This window comes from Canis aureus, chromosome X (assembly GCF_053574225.1).
Source record: "Canis aureus isolate CA01 chromosome X, VMU_Caureus_v.1.0, whole genome shotgun sequence".
Lineage (NCBI taxonomy): Eukaryota > Metazoa > Chordata > Mammalia > Carnivora > Canidae > Canis > Canis aureus.
Window position 1 is genome coordinate 31,124,648 of NC_135649.1, and position 13,742 is coordinate 31,138,389.

At 47.2% G+C, this 13,742-nt stretch overlaps 1 protein-coding gene across 2 annotated transcripts; it reads left to right on the top strand.

Annotated features, from left to right (window-relative positions):
• The first annotated feature begins 789 nt into the window (after positions 1 to 789).
• LOC144307752 (uncharacterized) lies at positions 790 to 4,411 on the top strand. Of its 2 annotated transcripts, none has more exons than XM_077887727.1 (3): positions 790 to 1,783; positions 2,982 to 3,126; positions 4,200 to 4,411. In XM_077887727.1, exons 1-2 carry the CDS (start codon positions 805 to 807, stop codon positions 3,083 to 3,085), a joined length of 1,083 nt encoding a protein of 360 aa, XP_077743853.1. In that variant the 5' UTR covers positions 790 to 804; the 3' UTR covers positions 3,086 to 3,126; positions 4,200 to 4,411. The 2 variants fall into 2 exon arrangements, with proteins under 2 accessions (XP_077743853.1, XP_077743852.1); XM_077887726.1 differs by having other exon boundaries at positions 4,278 to 4,411.
• Positions 4,412 to 13,742: the final 9,331 nt, after the last annotated feature.

Consider the following 13,742-nt stretch of genomic DNA (forward strand, 5'->3'; position numbering starts at 1 on the left):
AGTTCTTGATTAAGTGGATTTTGAAATCAATAAAAAGGGACTGTTGCCTCAGAAACATCCTATGAAGCCTGCCCTTTTAAAGTCGATCAGGCTTTATTTTTTTAAGATTTTATTTATTTATTTATGAGAGAGAGACAGAGAGAGGCAGAGACACAGGCAGAGGGAGAAGCAGGCTCCATGCAGGGAGCCCGATGTGGGACTCGATCCCGGGACTCCAGGATCACACCCTGGGCAGAAGGCAGCAGCGGTAAACCGCCGAGCCACCCGGGCTGCCCCAAAGTCTGTCAGGCTTATCAGCTCTTATGAGATGACCTGGTCCTTTAACAGTATCTCGTGTTCATTCTTTGAGGGCTGGAAGTGAATTTGTCAGGGTTCATTACATACTTTCTAACTCTTGTCACTAACCACTTCTTCAACACTCAGTTCTGACTGCATCCATGTCAATTTTGTCTAGTCTTTTCCAAGTAGCTTTAACCATGTTAAATTGTCCAACCTCTCTCTCTCCTCCGGAGGTTTTTACTACTGCTTAAGTCTGAGCTATACACCATTTTAATGACCCTGTCCCTACATGCATTAGCCATTACCAGGTGGAAATCGGGAAACACCTTGCAATGCTTGTGGCCCAAGGTGTCTCCAACCAAAAAACTTATTTTGTAAAAATAAAAGGTCTGCAGTTGCGTGGCCCTAAAAGCCGTGGAGGGCCTAAGGCCTCGAAGCACAAGATGGTGACCAGGAGCAGCCCGGAGGCCAAGGGCCTAGGCCCTTCATTGGCGGCTGAGCACGTCAGTCCCTGCTTGTCGACGAATGAGCGCGCGCCCATTGTTGACGCGCCAGGCCCCGCCCCCCGCCGCAGCCTCGCAGAATCCCGGCCGCGCCGTCCGCTGTCCCCCGAGGGGAGGCCTGGGCGGGCCGCTCCTGACCTCCGCTCCCTTCCTTTCCCGTCGCGGACCTCCCCGGGCTCTGCCACAGACTGTCGTCCCCTCGGTGGGCGGCTCCTCGGCCGCCCGGCCCGCCCCGCTTCGGGCCGCGCTGCCCAGGGCCTCCGGTCGGCGGCGGCCCAGCCGACGGCCACCGTCTTCGCCCTCGGCGTCGCCTCCGCCCGGCCGACGCCCCAGCGAGGCGCTGCCCGGTGCCATGTCCGCCTCCGGAGACCCAGGCCAGGCCCCAGGAGGCCAGGATAGCCCCGTGGGCGCCGTGGGGGCGTGGGCCCCAGTGGCCGCTGGCGGTGGCGGCGGCGGCGGCGGCGGCGGCGGCGGCGGCAACGGGGTGGTCCTCGAGTCCGGGCCCCAGCAGGCGCAGGCGGCCGGAGTCGCCGGGTCGGCGGGAGGCGTCGGCCTGGAGGTCGTGGGTCTCCATCTGGCCGTCGACCCCGAGGGCGGCGGCGCCCACGCCGAGGAGGCCGAGGACGACTCGGACTTCGGGCCGGCGGACGAGGACGGGGAGGAGGCGCCGGAGGACGACCTGGACATCCTGGTGGACGCCCATCAGTTCCCCATGGTCAGTTTCCGTTTCATGTTCCTGGACTTGGTGCACTCGCTGCTGCACCGCATCAACTGCAACAACCATATCCTCGTGCGGCCCCGCGGCGGCGGCATGGTGGTCCCACCCCAGCCTCAGCTACGCGACAGCCTGGGCCAGCACCCCGTGCCCCTGGCTGCGCTGCCTACACCTGCAGCGGCCGCCGACGTCCACGAGTCCGAGGCCTCGTCCGAGGAGGAGGCCGACTGGGAGACGGCGGAGGAGCCGGACGAGGAGCCGGAGATGGGGCCGGCGGCCGCCGATGGTGAGGGGGGACCCGCGCGCTTCCTCCCGGCTGCGGGCGGCCCTGCGGGCGGAGGGTCGGTCGGGGCCCCCCCAACCCAAGCCCAGAGCCCCCCCCAAACCCAAGCCCAGGGCCCGAACAGGAGCCCCCTTCCCTAGCGACCTAAGGTTTGGAGAACGAAACTTGCGGCCCTCTGGCAGCCTCGGCCAAGAGACCCGAGGGCCGCGGGGGCAGCGCGCGAGCACTCAGGTCAACGTTGGCTCAGAGGGGAGGGGAGGGGGCGGGGCCAGGCGGAGGGTGGGGCTGGGGAGAGGGGGCGGGGCCATATGAAGTGCGGGGCCAGGGAGAGGGAGGGGCGGGCCAGGCGGAGGGCGGGGTCGGGGAGGGGGAGGGGCGGGCTAGGAGGGGGTGGGGTCAGGCGGAGGGTGGGGCTGGGGGAGAGGGGGCGGGGCCATATAAAGGGCGGGGCACATGAAGGGCGGGGCCAGGGAGAGGGAGGGGCCGGCCAGAAGGGGGCGGGGCCAGGCGGAGGGCGGGGCCAGGCGGAGGGCGGGGCCAGATGGGGCGGGGCCAGATGGAGGGAGAGGCCCAGGAGAGGGAGGGGCGGGCCAGGAGGGGGCGGGGCCAGGCGGAGGGCGGGGCCGGGGAGAGGGAGGGGTGGGCCAGGCGGGGGCGGGGCCAAGCGGAGGGCGGGGCTGCGGGAGGGGCGGGCCAGGCGGAGGGAGGGCCAGGCCGGGGAGGGGCCGGGCCTCGAGGGAAAGAGCCTGCCAATGGCACACCTCGTTTTTGTGCGTGGCTTTTAAAAATGTCAAGTCTTAGTTTGTCCCCATCATGGTGAACTGATACGTGGTTGAGGAACTAATGAGCTTCACTATAGAATGTGTCGTGGGAGCAAAACATTTCTGACAAAAACTTAGAGAATGGGGCAGACCCTGATGATTCCAATCCCTTCTCCGAAGGGGCCAAAAATAGCAGCACAGGGTGGCAGGTGGACTGGAAAGAGTGTCACTGCGAAAGTAAGTGATACAGCGGCGCAACAGTGAGGGCCTTGGAGAGGCTGCATCAATGAGTAGGAAGCTTCCCAGCTGTTATTTTCAGAGTTACTGCTATCCTCCTGCTTCTCCTGCGGGTAGAGTACGGGATGTCACTATTCGCTATGCATCGGGTTGGTTTTTCCTGTGAATGTCTGCTCCAAAGTCTGTATTATTCTTCACCAAAGGGACAACTCCATACCAGTATGAAAACTCTGACAAAGAGGCCCAAGGCTCTGAGAGGGGGAAAGAAAAAGAGAAATTTGACAATAAACAAGACGGACCTAACTAGAAGGGATCCGGCCCAACAGAGAACAGGGCCAGAAAATCCAGGTATGGGTATAGCTTTGCACATCACCCGACCATTCCCGGCATTTACCTGTTACTGACAGTCTTCTTCTTTTTCAGTTCTCCTAGTAAATTAAGAAGTTTGCTTAAGATCAGTTTAAAAATTCAGTTTTAGCTGCTCAGAACATTAATAGAATACTAATGTATCTAGTAACAGAAATCACAGTATATTCTGAAATATATTTCCGTGGCTGCTCATTCGTTCTTGTGAGGTCTTTTGTCCTCTACCTGTGAGACTACTAACGACCGGTAGATGTATCAGTAGCCGAGACCAATATTTGTTTAGAGAACAGTTACCGGAAGCAGCAGCGCAAGTGGCTGGGCTGTGCACTAATTGGACCTTCCTTACTTGGCCATGGAAATGTACTGCCTTGTGCTAACTAGGAGACGATGCCTTTGCCAATGTGATTACATACAAATAGCAAAAAGTCGAGAATTTCAAGTAGGACCACATTTAATGATTAATACCTAATATTCAGGTGTAGATTTTTGTATTTTATGTGAAAGTCTAAAGCAAGTTAGTCATAGTATGGTGATTACTTATCACTGAATTGGTAATGAAGTCTTGAGGTGTATCTTGTCTCTGAATATATTTAAATGATTAACTTTTTTTTTTTTTTTTTTTTTGCATTTCCACAGCTGTGTATTTCATTATCACAGCTTCTTTTTCATATGGTAGATATGGAAACCGAGGGTCTGGGAGAATAAGGGAGTAGCATTTGTGGAATGAGCATAGGCTTTTAAGGTGAAGAGATTTCCTTAAATCTCCGAATGGCCTCTCAAGGGTGGAGGGAAGCATTTACGGTGCTAGGCAAGAGGGAGACAAGGTTGGTAGGCTCACAAAATTGAAGCCATGGGTTGCACGAGCACCCTATACACAAGGGTACAGGTTACAAGAGTTAAATGTGTGGTACTCAACTTGAGATACAGCACACAAATGCAGCATGTACATAGAGCTATTTTCATAGGCTTATTTTTTTTTTTTTCATAGGTTTAGAAAGTCACTGGTGCTGGTTAATGCTGTGGAACTGCTAATTTTCTCTCATTTCACCCTGCAGTTGGAAGAAATAGAAAGAAAATGAAGAAGCAAGAAACTGCTGTTCATTATTTTTAAGATTTTCTTTTCTTTTTTTTAGAAGCCCGTGGGAATTTTATTAACACCAATTCGGCATTCCAAACTGCATCACCAAAAAGACTCCTCTCTTACTTGTGACTGGTATATTTGACAGCATTTGTTCTGGTTAAAAATAAATTTGTTTTAAATTAATAAGATGGAACATAAGCAGATTTTATTTAGATAGATTATCCTGACTCAAATCTTTTTCCTCTGTGTTTTGATCCACTTCACCTTCACTGACACGTATCGCCCTCCACCATGCGGTGCGCCTACTTTAAATGGTTTTATTACAGTCCAAAATAAGTTAAAATGTTAAGTGTAAAACAATTTTTGTAAGGAGAGAGATGTAGGTCAAGCCTTTAGAGCTACACTGTCTACTACGTTAGTGATTAGCCATACGTGGCTACTGAAATATGGCTAGTCTAATTTGAAGTGTGCTGTTAAGTATAAAACATTACATTTAAGTCACTGATGATTTTATACTGATTACATGTTAAAACAATAGTATAGGGCAGACCGGTGCTGCAGCGGTTTAGCGCCGCCTGCAGCCCAGGGTGTGATCCTGGAGACCCTGGATCGAGTCCCACGTCAGGCTCTGCATGGAGCCTGCTTCTCCTTCTGCCTGTGTCTCTGCCTCTCTGTCTCTCATGAATAAATAAATAAATAAATAAATAAATAAATAAATAAATAAATAAAATCTTAAACAAATTCATTTTGCCTGTTTCCTCTTACTTTTGAATGTGGCCATTAGAAAATTTTAAATTACACATGTGACTTGCATTATATGTCTGTTAGCACTGCTCTAGAGCAGGGTTTTGAAGGAAACCTCATGGATGGCTGAGCCAGCCCAGAGGCCAGATGGGGCGGCTGCACCTGGGCCCAGATGCTGATTAGAGCAGTGGTTCTGGAAGTTCAGTTCCCACAGCAGCAGCAGCAGCAGCACCCAGGAATTCTTAGGCTCTACCCAAGACCTACTGAATCAGAAACTCAGAGGGGAGGCCCAGCACTGTGTTTTAACCAGCCCTTCAGGGGATTCAGATGCAGCTAAGGGTCTCAGAAGCACTGGTTAAGAGCCACAGGGAAAGAAGCCAAGACTCACCAACGGTAGAACCAGCCTTGATTTACTAGCTTGGGGGTCGCAGGTAAAGTGAAGAGGATGGCAAAGCCTGGGCTGGGGTAGGGGTGGGGAGAGGCCCAAGGGCTGAGACACAGAAGGGGCTCAGATCAGCAGAAAGCTGCACAAGGGGGAAAAGCTGGTGCCACAAGGATGCACAATGATCACCATGTGTTGATTGTGGATACAGATGTCTGGAGTAAAAAGCACGCATAGGAGAGATGCTTACACATGCTACATGTGTGACAGTATGCGTGGGAAAGGTAAATAACTCCTTTAGGATGGTGGTTACTTCTTGGGGAAGCAAAGGGAGGGGAATCCTCTTGGAGAAGACTCCACAGTGGCTCAACTATATTTGTAATGTTACATTTCTTAAGCTGGGTGGTGGGTACGTAGATGTTGATAGGGTATTCTAATTCTGTGTAGATCTGAAATATTTCCTGATAAAAAAAATGAAAAAAAAATAGAGGAAAGAGAGAGAATGGGCTTAATTTCTAGACTCTAAGGGGGAAAGAAGGTACAGTTGTACCTGAGCAGTGGATCAGAGAAGAGGAAAGGCCAGAGGGGAAGGGGCTTGAGAAGAGAGGGTCTCATTTCTGCATTTAGTTAAGGCCCCCCGGGGGGTCCCCCTGGCAGCACTGTCTTCTCTCATATTCTGTGCTAGCACATTTCAGAAGCTAACTCACAATAGCATTATTGTTGAATTGATGTGGAATTCACTTAAAACCAACCATTTAAGGGCACCTGGGTGGCTCAGTGGTTGAGAGGCTGCCTTCAGCTCAGGTCGTGATCCCCAAAACTGGGATCGAGTCCCCGCATTGGGCTCCCCACATGGAGCCTGCTTCTCCCTCTGCCATGTCTCTGCCTCTCTCTCTGTGTCTTTCATGAATAAATAAATAAAATCTTCTAAAAAAAACAACCATTTAAGAGTGAGCGATTCACTGACATCACAATGTTGTGCAACCACCACCTCTTTAATTCCAAGACGTTTTCATCAGCCCCAAACTCTACCCATTAAGCAGCCACTCCCCATTTCCCCCTCTTCCAGCCCCTGGAAACCAGCAGTTTGTTTTCCAACTCTATGAATTTCCCTATTCGAAGGGCATCTGGGTGGCTCAGTAGGTTAAGCCTCTGCCTTCAGCTCAGGTCATGATCCCGGGGTCCTAGGATCGGTCCTAGGATGGAGCCCTGCATCGGGCTCACAGCTTAGCAGGGAGCCTGCTTCTCCCTCTCCCACTGCTGCTCCCCCTGTTTGTGCTCTCTCATGCTCTCTCTCACTGTCAAGTAAGTAAAATCTTAAAAAAAAGTTTCCCTATTCTGGACATTTCATAGAAGTGAAATCATACAAATGTGAACTTTTGAGTCTGGCTTCTTTCACTTGGCATCATGTTTTTGAGATGCATCCATGTTGTAACAGGTATCCGTACTTCATTCCTTTTTATGACTGAATAATATCTTAGTGTGTGTATGCACCACAATTTGTTTATCCTTCTGCTCGTAGACATTTACTTTGTCTCTGCCATCTGGCTGTGGTGAATAGTCTCGCTATGAACATGCCTGTTTGAGGATTTGTGCATTATTTATACATGTGTGTGGATCCCTCCTCCCCCCTTCCCTCACCCCCCAGGATGGTGAACTTCTGAATGATTGGGACTATAAAAGGTTTGATCTTTCTTCCCCCTAAACCTTAGGCACTGATTTTTCAGTTAGTAGATACTCCACACTCAGGCCTCTTAAAGTGAAGTAAACCAAACACTTTGACGATCCTTTTTTTTTTCCTTATCACTAGTGTTGATGTTTTACAATGTATTATATGCTCCTTAAGGCTCCACCCATGTGGTGACACAGAGGCACAGACGCCTGGTTATCATCACCTAAACTGAAAGGCCAGGTCAACAGAGAGTTTTCCGTACAGTGCGATTTGAGGGCCTTCAAACTGGTTCTGGTTGGTGTGTGTTGATGCTGTGCTCGTTGTACTATACTAGTGTTTTCAGACCCAAGCAAGAGGGACCCGCGTCCTGAGCTCCATGCTACAGAGGCCCCGCTTTGGTCCTCTTCCAGCCACCCCCTCCCTACAGGACTAGGATCCCAGCTCACGAGAAGGAGGGGTGTGCCCCTGCTAGCCTGTGCTCCTGGTACGTGGCGCCCCAGAATAGTCCCAAGCCTGTGGCCAGGGCCTGCGTGCTCCTCTTGGTGCTGTCCTCGGCAGGGCTGGCTGCACTGTGGGGGGGGGGGGGGTGTGCTCCCAGGCCTAAGGGGGAGGGGGTTTTGTGCCTGAAACAGGGAACAGGGCTGGTCTAGGACACGGGGTGAGGGGGCAGCTCTTCCTACACCATCGGGGCAGGACATAGAAGAGTCTGAGAATTCTAAATCCTTTCAGGTCATTATGAACATACACTTGTCGTGGAAGGAGATAAACCATTCAATAAAACATGCTGTATTTGGTGATTTAAACATTTGAAATAGGGGATCCCTGGGTGGCTTAGTGGTTTAGCGCCTGCCTTTGCCCCAGGGCGCAATCCTGGAGTCCTGGGATCGAGTCCCGTCAGTCTCCCTGCATGGAGCCTGCTTCTCCCTCTGCCTGGTCTCTGCCTCTCTCTGTGTGTGTCTATCGTAAATAAATAAATAAAATCTTAGAAAAAATAAACATTTGAAATATTTAGACAGGGTATGTAGATCCTCAACCAAACTCTCCTTCTGACCCCTCCAAATTTTACAAATATTACAGGCAAATCAGGCTAAATAGCGAATCTATCACTCCTTTCCCTACTTCACTCCATGTTACACTTTGTTACCTGCACACAATGGGGCCCTTTCCTTTTTTTTTTTTTTTTAAGATTTTATTTATTTATTCATGAGAGACACAGAGAGAGAGGCTGTGACACAGGCAGAGGGAGAAGCAGGCTCCATGCAGGGAGCCCGATGTGGGACTCAATCCCAGGAGCCCCGCCCGGGTCATGCCCTGAGCCAAAGGCAGAGCTCAACCACTGAGCCACCCAGGCATCCCCAGGGCCCTTTCCTTTTGATAATGGTGTGTTCCAGCAGCCCATCTTGTTATAGGACTCGGCTTTAGTCAGCCTGGGCCAGGCTGGAGTACAACTACTATCTTGCCCCCTCTATTCACCCCCATCTGCATTCTCTCTCCATTAATCTCTTTGCTCTCTTTTATGTATATAAAGCCTCCTCTTCAAAACCACTTTCTCCCCCATACAAATCCCCACCTGGAAGCCATCAGCTAGGTTAGGCACACCTGTGTGGAGGCCCTTTCTGCCCTGTATAATCTTTAAGTTTACTTTTTTTTTAAGATTTTATTTATTTATTCATGAGAGACACTGACAGAGAGAAGCAGAGACATAGGCAGAGGGAAAAGCAGGCTCCCGGTGGGGAGCCCGATGTGGGACTCGATTCCTGGACCCCAGGATCATGCCCTGAGCTGAAGGTAGATGCTCAACCGCTGAGCCACTTAGGCGACCCTAAAGTTTACTTTTTTTTTTTTTTTTTTTTAGTAATCTCTATACCCAACATGGAGCTCGAACTGACAACCCCACGATCAAACTTTGCATGCTCTTCTGACTGAGCCAGCCAGGCACCCCTGCCCTGCACAATCTCTTAAGATTATTTTGCCCCTCTGACAACCCCCAGGTCTCAGTTGTCAAACCCTGTTTGATTTCCCTCTCTATGTGACAGACCAGACTACAAAACAGGTTCTGTTGTATTTGTTTTTCATATAGCAAAGATCAAAGAAGCTGAATACTTGTAAGAATGTGCCTCTGAGGGATCCCTGGGTGGCGCAGAGGTTTGGCGCCTGCCTTTGGCCCAGGGCGCGATCCTGGAGACCCGGGATCGAATCCCATGTCGGGCTACCGGTGCATGGAGCCTGCTTCTCCCTCTGCCTATGTCTCTGCCTCTCTCTCTCTGTGTGTGTGACTATCATAAATAAAAAAAAATTAAAAAAAAAAAAGAATGTGCCTCTGAGCATTAAAAAATAACCTCTTCATTTAAAAACAGAGCTGTTAGCTGTGTGAAAAAATTATTAATGGAGAGCCCTCAGAGTAAGAATAACCTAAGAGAAGTCCATACTGAGAAAAGAGAGAAGGGAGGTATAACAGCTAATCTACCAGGATCACCTGGGGAAAGGGCATCTACCTAAATAAACTATTCACTATTGGAATAAAAAGGAAATATATTCCATGCAATCAAAAACCTAGCATTATCAAAAAGACAAAGATACAATATCAAGAACAATAGATTTTTTTGCTTTGAAGATTTCTTTTATTTATTTGACACGGAGAGAGCACAGGCAGGGGTAGCAGGAGAAGGAGAGGGAGAAGTGGCCTCCCCACTGAGCAGATAGCCTGATGCAGGACTCTATCCCAGGACCCTAAGATTACAACCTGGGCTGAAGGCAGATGTTTAATCAACTGAGCCACCCAGGCACCTGAGAATAATAGATGTTTTATAGAGAAAATGCAAAATCCAGCATATGGTCGTATAATGTCACAGTATACCATCACCAACACAACCAAGTAGCCACTGATTTTTTTTCAGTCCAACCACTCAGAACTTAAAAGGCACAGTTTATGTTTAGGCCTCCATTTCTGTTTAAGCAAAGTAGCCCCGAGGTGACAGAGGCAGACACAATGCAAGTGTGAAGACACTTCTGGGTCTCCTAAGAAAATGAGCTAGATACTGTCCAGGCATCCAAAGGAAGCTCTCAGTGTTTGGTGGTGTTTGGGGTATAGAATAAAGGGAACAACTTAAAGAAGAAAATTTAAGTTCCAGTGAATCTAGGCAAAATTCTAGGGTGCTTTCTGCCCCAGAGAGCCAGACTATTAACTGACTCTTTATTTTTTAAAAAGATTTTATTTATTTATTCATGAGAGACAGAGAGAGAGAGGGGCAGAGGGAGAAGCAGGCTTCCCATGGGGAGCCCGATATAAGACTCAATCAGAGGACCCTGGGATCACCACCTGAGCCAATGGCAGATGCTCAACCACTGAGCCACCCAGGTGCCCCTAACCAACTAACTCTTAAGGTAAAGATGTCTCCATCTCTACTCCTCTGCCTGGAAGTTCTTAATGGAGGCAACGCTACAAAAGAAAAAAACTGTGTGACAGGATGGGAAGGAAGGAGTCAAAAATTGCTTAGCTACATGCTCCTTCCCCTCACAGCTGACCATCCCTCTCATCCTGACTATTTTTCTCCCATTCACACTTTTGGTCTCCTCTCTTCTCTGTGGCTAGGGGTGAGTGGTTTGCTCAGGAGGTGGGGGCTGTCCAGCCTAGTAACTTGTTTTTTAAAAGTTTTTATTCAAATTCTAGTTAGTTAACATGCAGTGTAATTTTAATTTCAGATGCACAGTATAGTGATTCAACACTTCCATATAATACCAGCACTCATCATAACAAGTGAACTCCTTAATCCCCATCATCTATTTAACCCATCTCCCAGCCACCTTCCCTCTGGTGCCCATCAGTTCATTCTCTATAGTTAAGAGTCCATCAGTTTGCCTCTCTCTCTCTTTTTCCCTTTGCTCATTTGTTTTGTTTCTTAAATTCCACATATGAGTGAAATCATATGGCATTTGTCTTTCTCAGACTGACATTACTAAGTATAATACTCTCTAGCTCCATCCATGTCATTGCAAATGGCAAGATTTCATTCTTTTTCATGGCTGAATAATATTCCTGTGTGTGTGTGTGTGTGTGTGTGTGTGTGTGTGTACACATATATATACACCACATTTTCTTTATCCATTCATTAGTCAATGGACACTTGGGATGTTTCCATAATTTCAGCCTAGTAACTTTTGAGGTGTGTGCCTCTGCAAATAAGGGCAAGGAGATATTGATTTAATCACTTAAAGCTTCCAGTTAGCAGAAAGCTAATTGTTATATGGCTTCAGGATTGCAGTTTTGCTTTTGCCTAAAGCCTCGTGAAGCCAAGGCTACTAAGGGGAAAGGACTAGAAGCGTGGCTGCATGGAGTTGTCTACCCTTAGGCTGGAGCCTGGGGCTAAGACAGATCTCCAGTGGCCAGACTTCCTTCATGGTGCTGACCTTGCTGTCTACCTCATTGAAAGTACAGTTTTTGGCATCTTTAAAACATTGAATTTCATCAGGTCTTAGGTGCTTCACCAATAGGATATATATGACACATAGTACATTTCTGGGCCAATCGAAATGATCAACATGGCATTGAGGCAAGAGGCCAAACACTAGTGGACTAATTATCAGAACACAATAATGTCCAAGAAAGATTATGCCTCATAGGAAGGTGCTCACCGCTGCTAGACCTGGAACAGGTTAACATGGAGCAAGTGCAGAGAACTCTGTATCATTGCTCTGTGTGTTGCTATTACCCAAGTGGCAAGCACTGGGGGCCCCTAGGGATATGAGTAAGGTGTTTCAATGGGTAAGTGGGCTTCTGGGGAACCGGTTTTACAAAGCTTGGAGTAGCAACCAAAGAGTAAAATATTTAACTAAGCTCATAAAACCTAAAAGATAATCCTGATGCCAAAGCTTCTGGACTTTTCCATCAAAAATACTTTATTTAGTCAAGGAAAATGACAACCACTTAGTAACTGCAAGGCAACATTTTTGCTTTCCTCTCTTCTAAAGCATGCTGTCCAAAGATCAAGATTTTGTAGGTAAGTCTACAATGGTGCATCCAGTATCATGTCCCATCCCTGAGAGCAGAGACCTCATAGGCCATGAGGATAATTCAAATAAAAATAAGATGTGAAGGCATATATGTAGGCAGTCAAGACCTAAGCAGGTTTTTAAAAAAATAAACATTAATGGTGATGGTTATTCCGGAAAGACCAAACAAGTCTTAACAAAGTCAAGACTGAAATTATATCAAGTATCTTTTTTGACAAAAACTAGAAATCAATAATAGGAGAACAATGGGAAAATTCACAAATACATGGAAATTTAACAATGCCTTCCTGACCACTTAATGAATAAAAGAAGAACTCAAAGAAAAATGAAATAATTTCTTGAGCAAATAAAGTAGAAACACAACATACTACAACTTACACAACGCAGCAAAAACAATTTTAAGAGGAGAGTTACAGTGATAAGTGCCTACATTAATAAAAAAGAAATATCTCAAACATCTTTTTTTTTTTTTTATCTCAAACATCCTTACATTACACCTCAAGGAACTAAAAAAAGAACAAATTAAGCCCAAAGTTAGCAGAAGGAAGGCATAAAACCAGACACATAGACCAATAGAACAGAATTGAGGCCCCAGAAATAAGCCCACGTATATATGGTCAACTAATATATTTTTTAAGATTTTATTTATTCATGAGAAACACAGAGAGGCAGAGACACAGGCAGAGGGAAAAGCAGGCTCCCCGGGGGGAGCCTGACATGGGACCCAATCCCAGGACCCCAGGATCACAACCTGAGCCAAAGGCAGACACTCAACCACTGAGTGACCCAGGCACCCCAGGTCAACTAATATTTGACAAGGGAGCCAAGAATACTCAAAGGGGAAAAAATAATCTCTTTAATAAATGATGTTGGGGAAACTAGTTAGCCACATGCAGAAGAATGAAATTGGACCCCTACCTTATACCACTCACAAAAATTAACTTAAAGGAATTAAAGACTTAAATGTAAAACCTGAAACCATGGAACTCCTAGAAGAAAAGTTTCTCTATGATGAGCTCCTTAACATGGGTCTTGACAAAGATTTTTTTAATATGATGCCAAAAACACAGGCAACAAAAGCAAAAATGGACAAGTGAGACTACATCAAGCAAAAAAGCTTCTGCACAGCCAAAGAAATAATCAACAAAATTAAAAGTCAACCTATGGAATGGTAGAAAATATTTGCAAATCATATATCTGATAAGGGTTAATATCCAAAATATATAAGGAACTCATAAAACTTGATTTCCCCAAAATACAAATAATCCAATTAAAAAGTGGGCAAAGGACCAGAATAGACATTTTTCCAAAAAAGACATACAAGTGGCCAATAGGTATAGAAAAAGGTGCTCAACATCTTTAATCATTAGGAAAATGCAACTCAAAACCACATTGAGATATCTCCTCACACCTGTTCAGGTGGCTATTATCAAAAAGTCAAGAGATTTTTTTTTAAGTCAAGAGATTTTGTTTTAAAAAGTCAAGGGGAAAAAAAGTCAAGAGATAAGTGTTGGTAAGGATATGGAGAAAAGAGAATGCTATGCACTGCTGGTGAGACTATAAATTGGCATAGCTACCATGGAAAACAATGGAGGTTCCTTAAAAAAATTAAAAATAGAACTGCCATATGACCCAGAAATCCTGCTTCTGGATATATAGCCAAAGGAAATGAAATCAGGATCTCAAAGAGATATCTGGACTCCCATGTT

Coding starts and splice junctions, on each gene's coding strand:
- LOC144307752 (XM_077887727.1), top strand. CDS start 805: ATGAGCGCGCGCCCATTGTTGACGCGCCAGGCCCCGCCCCCCGCCGCA. Junction 1,784..2,981: donor GGGGCCGGCGGCCGCCGATG/GTGAGGGGGGAC, acceptor TCTTCACCAAAG/GGACAACTCCATACCAGTAT.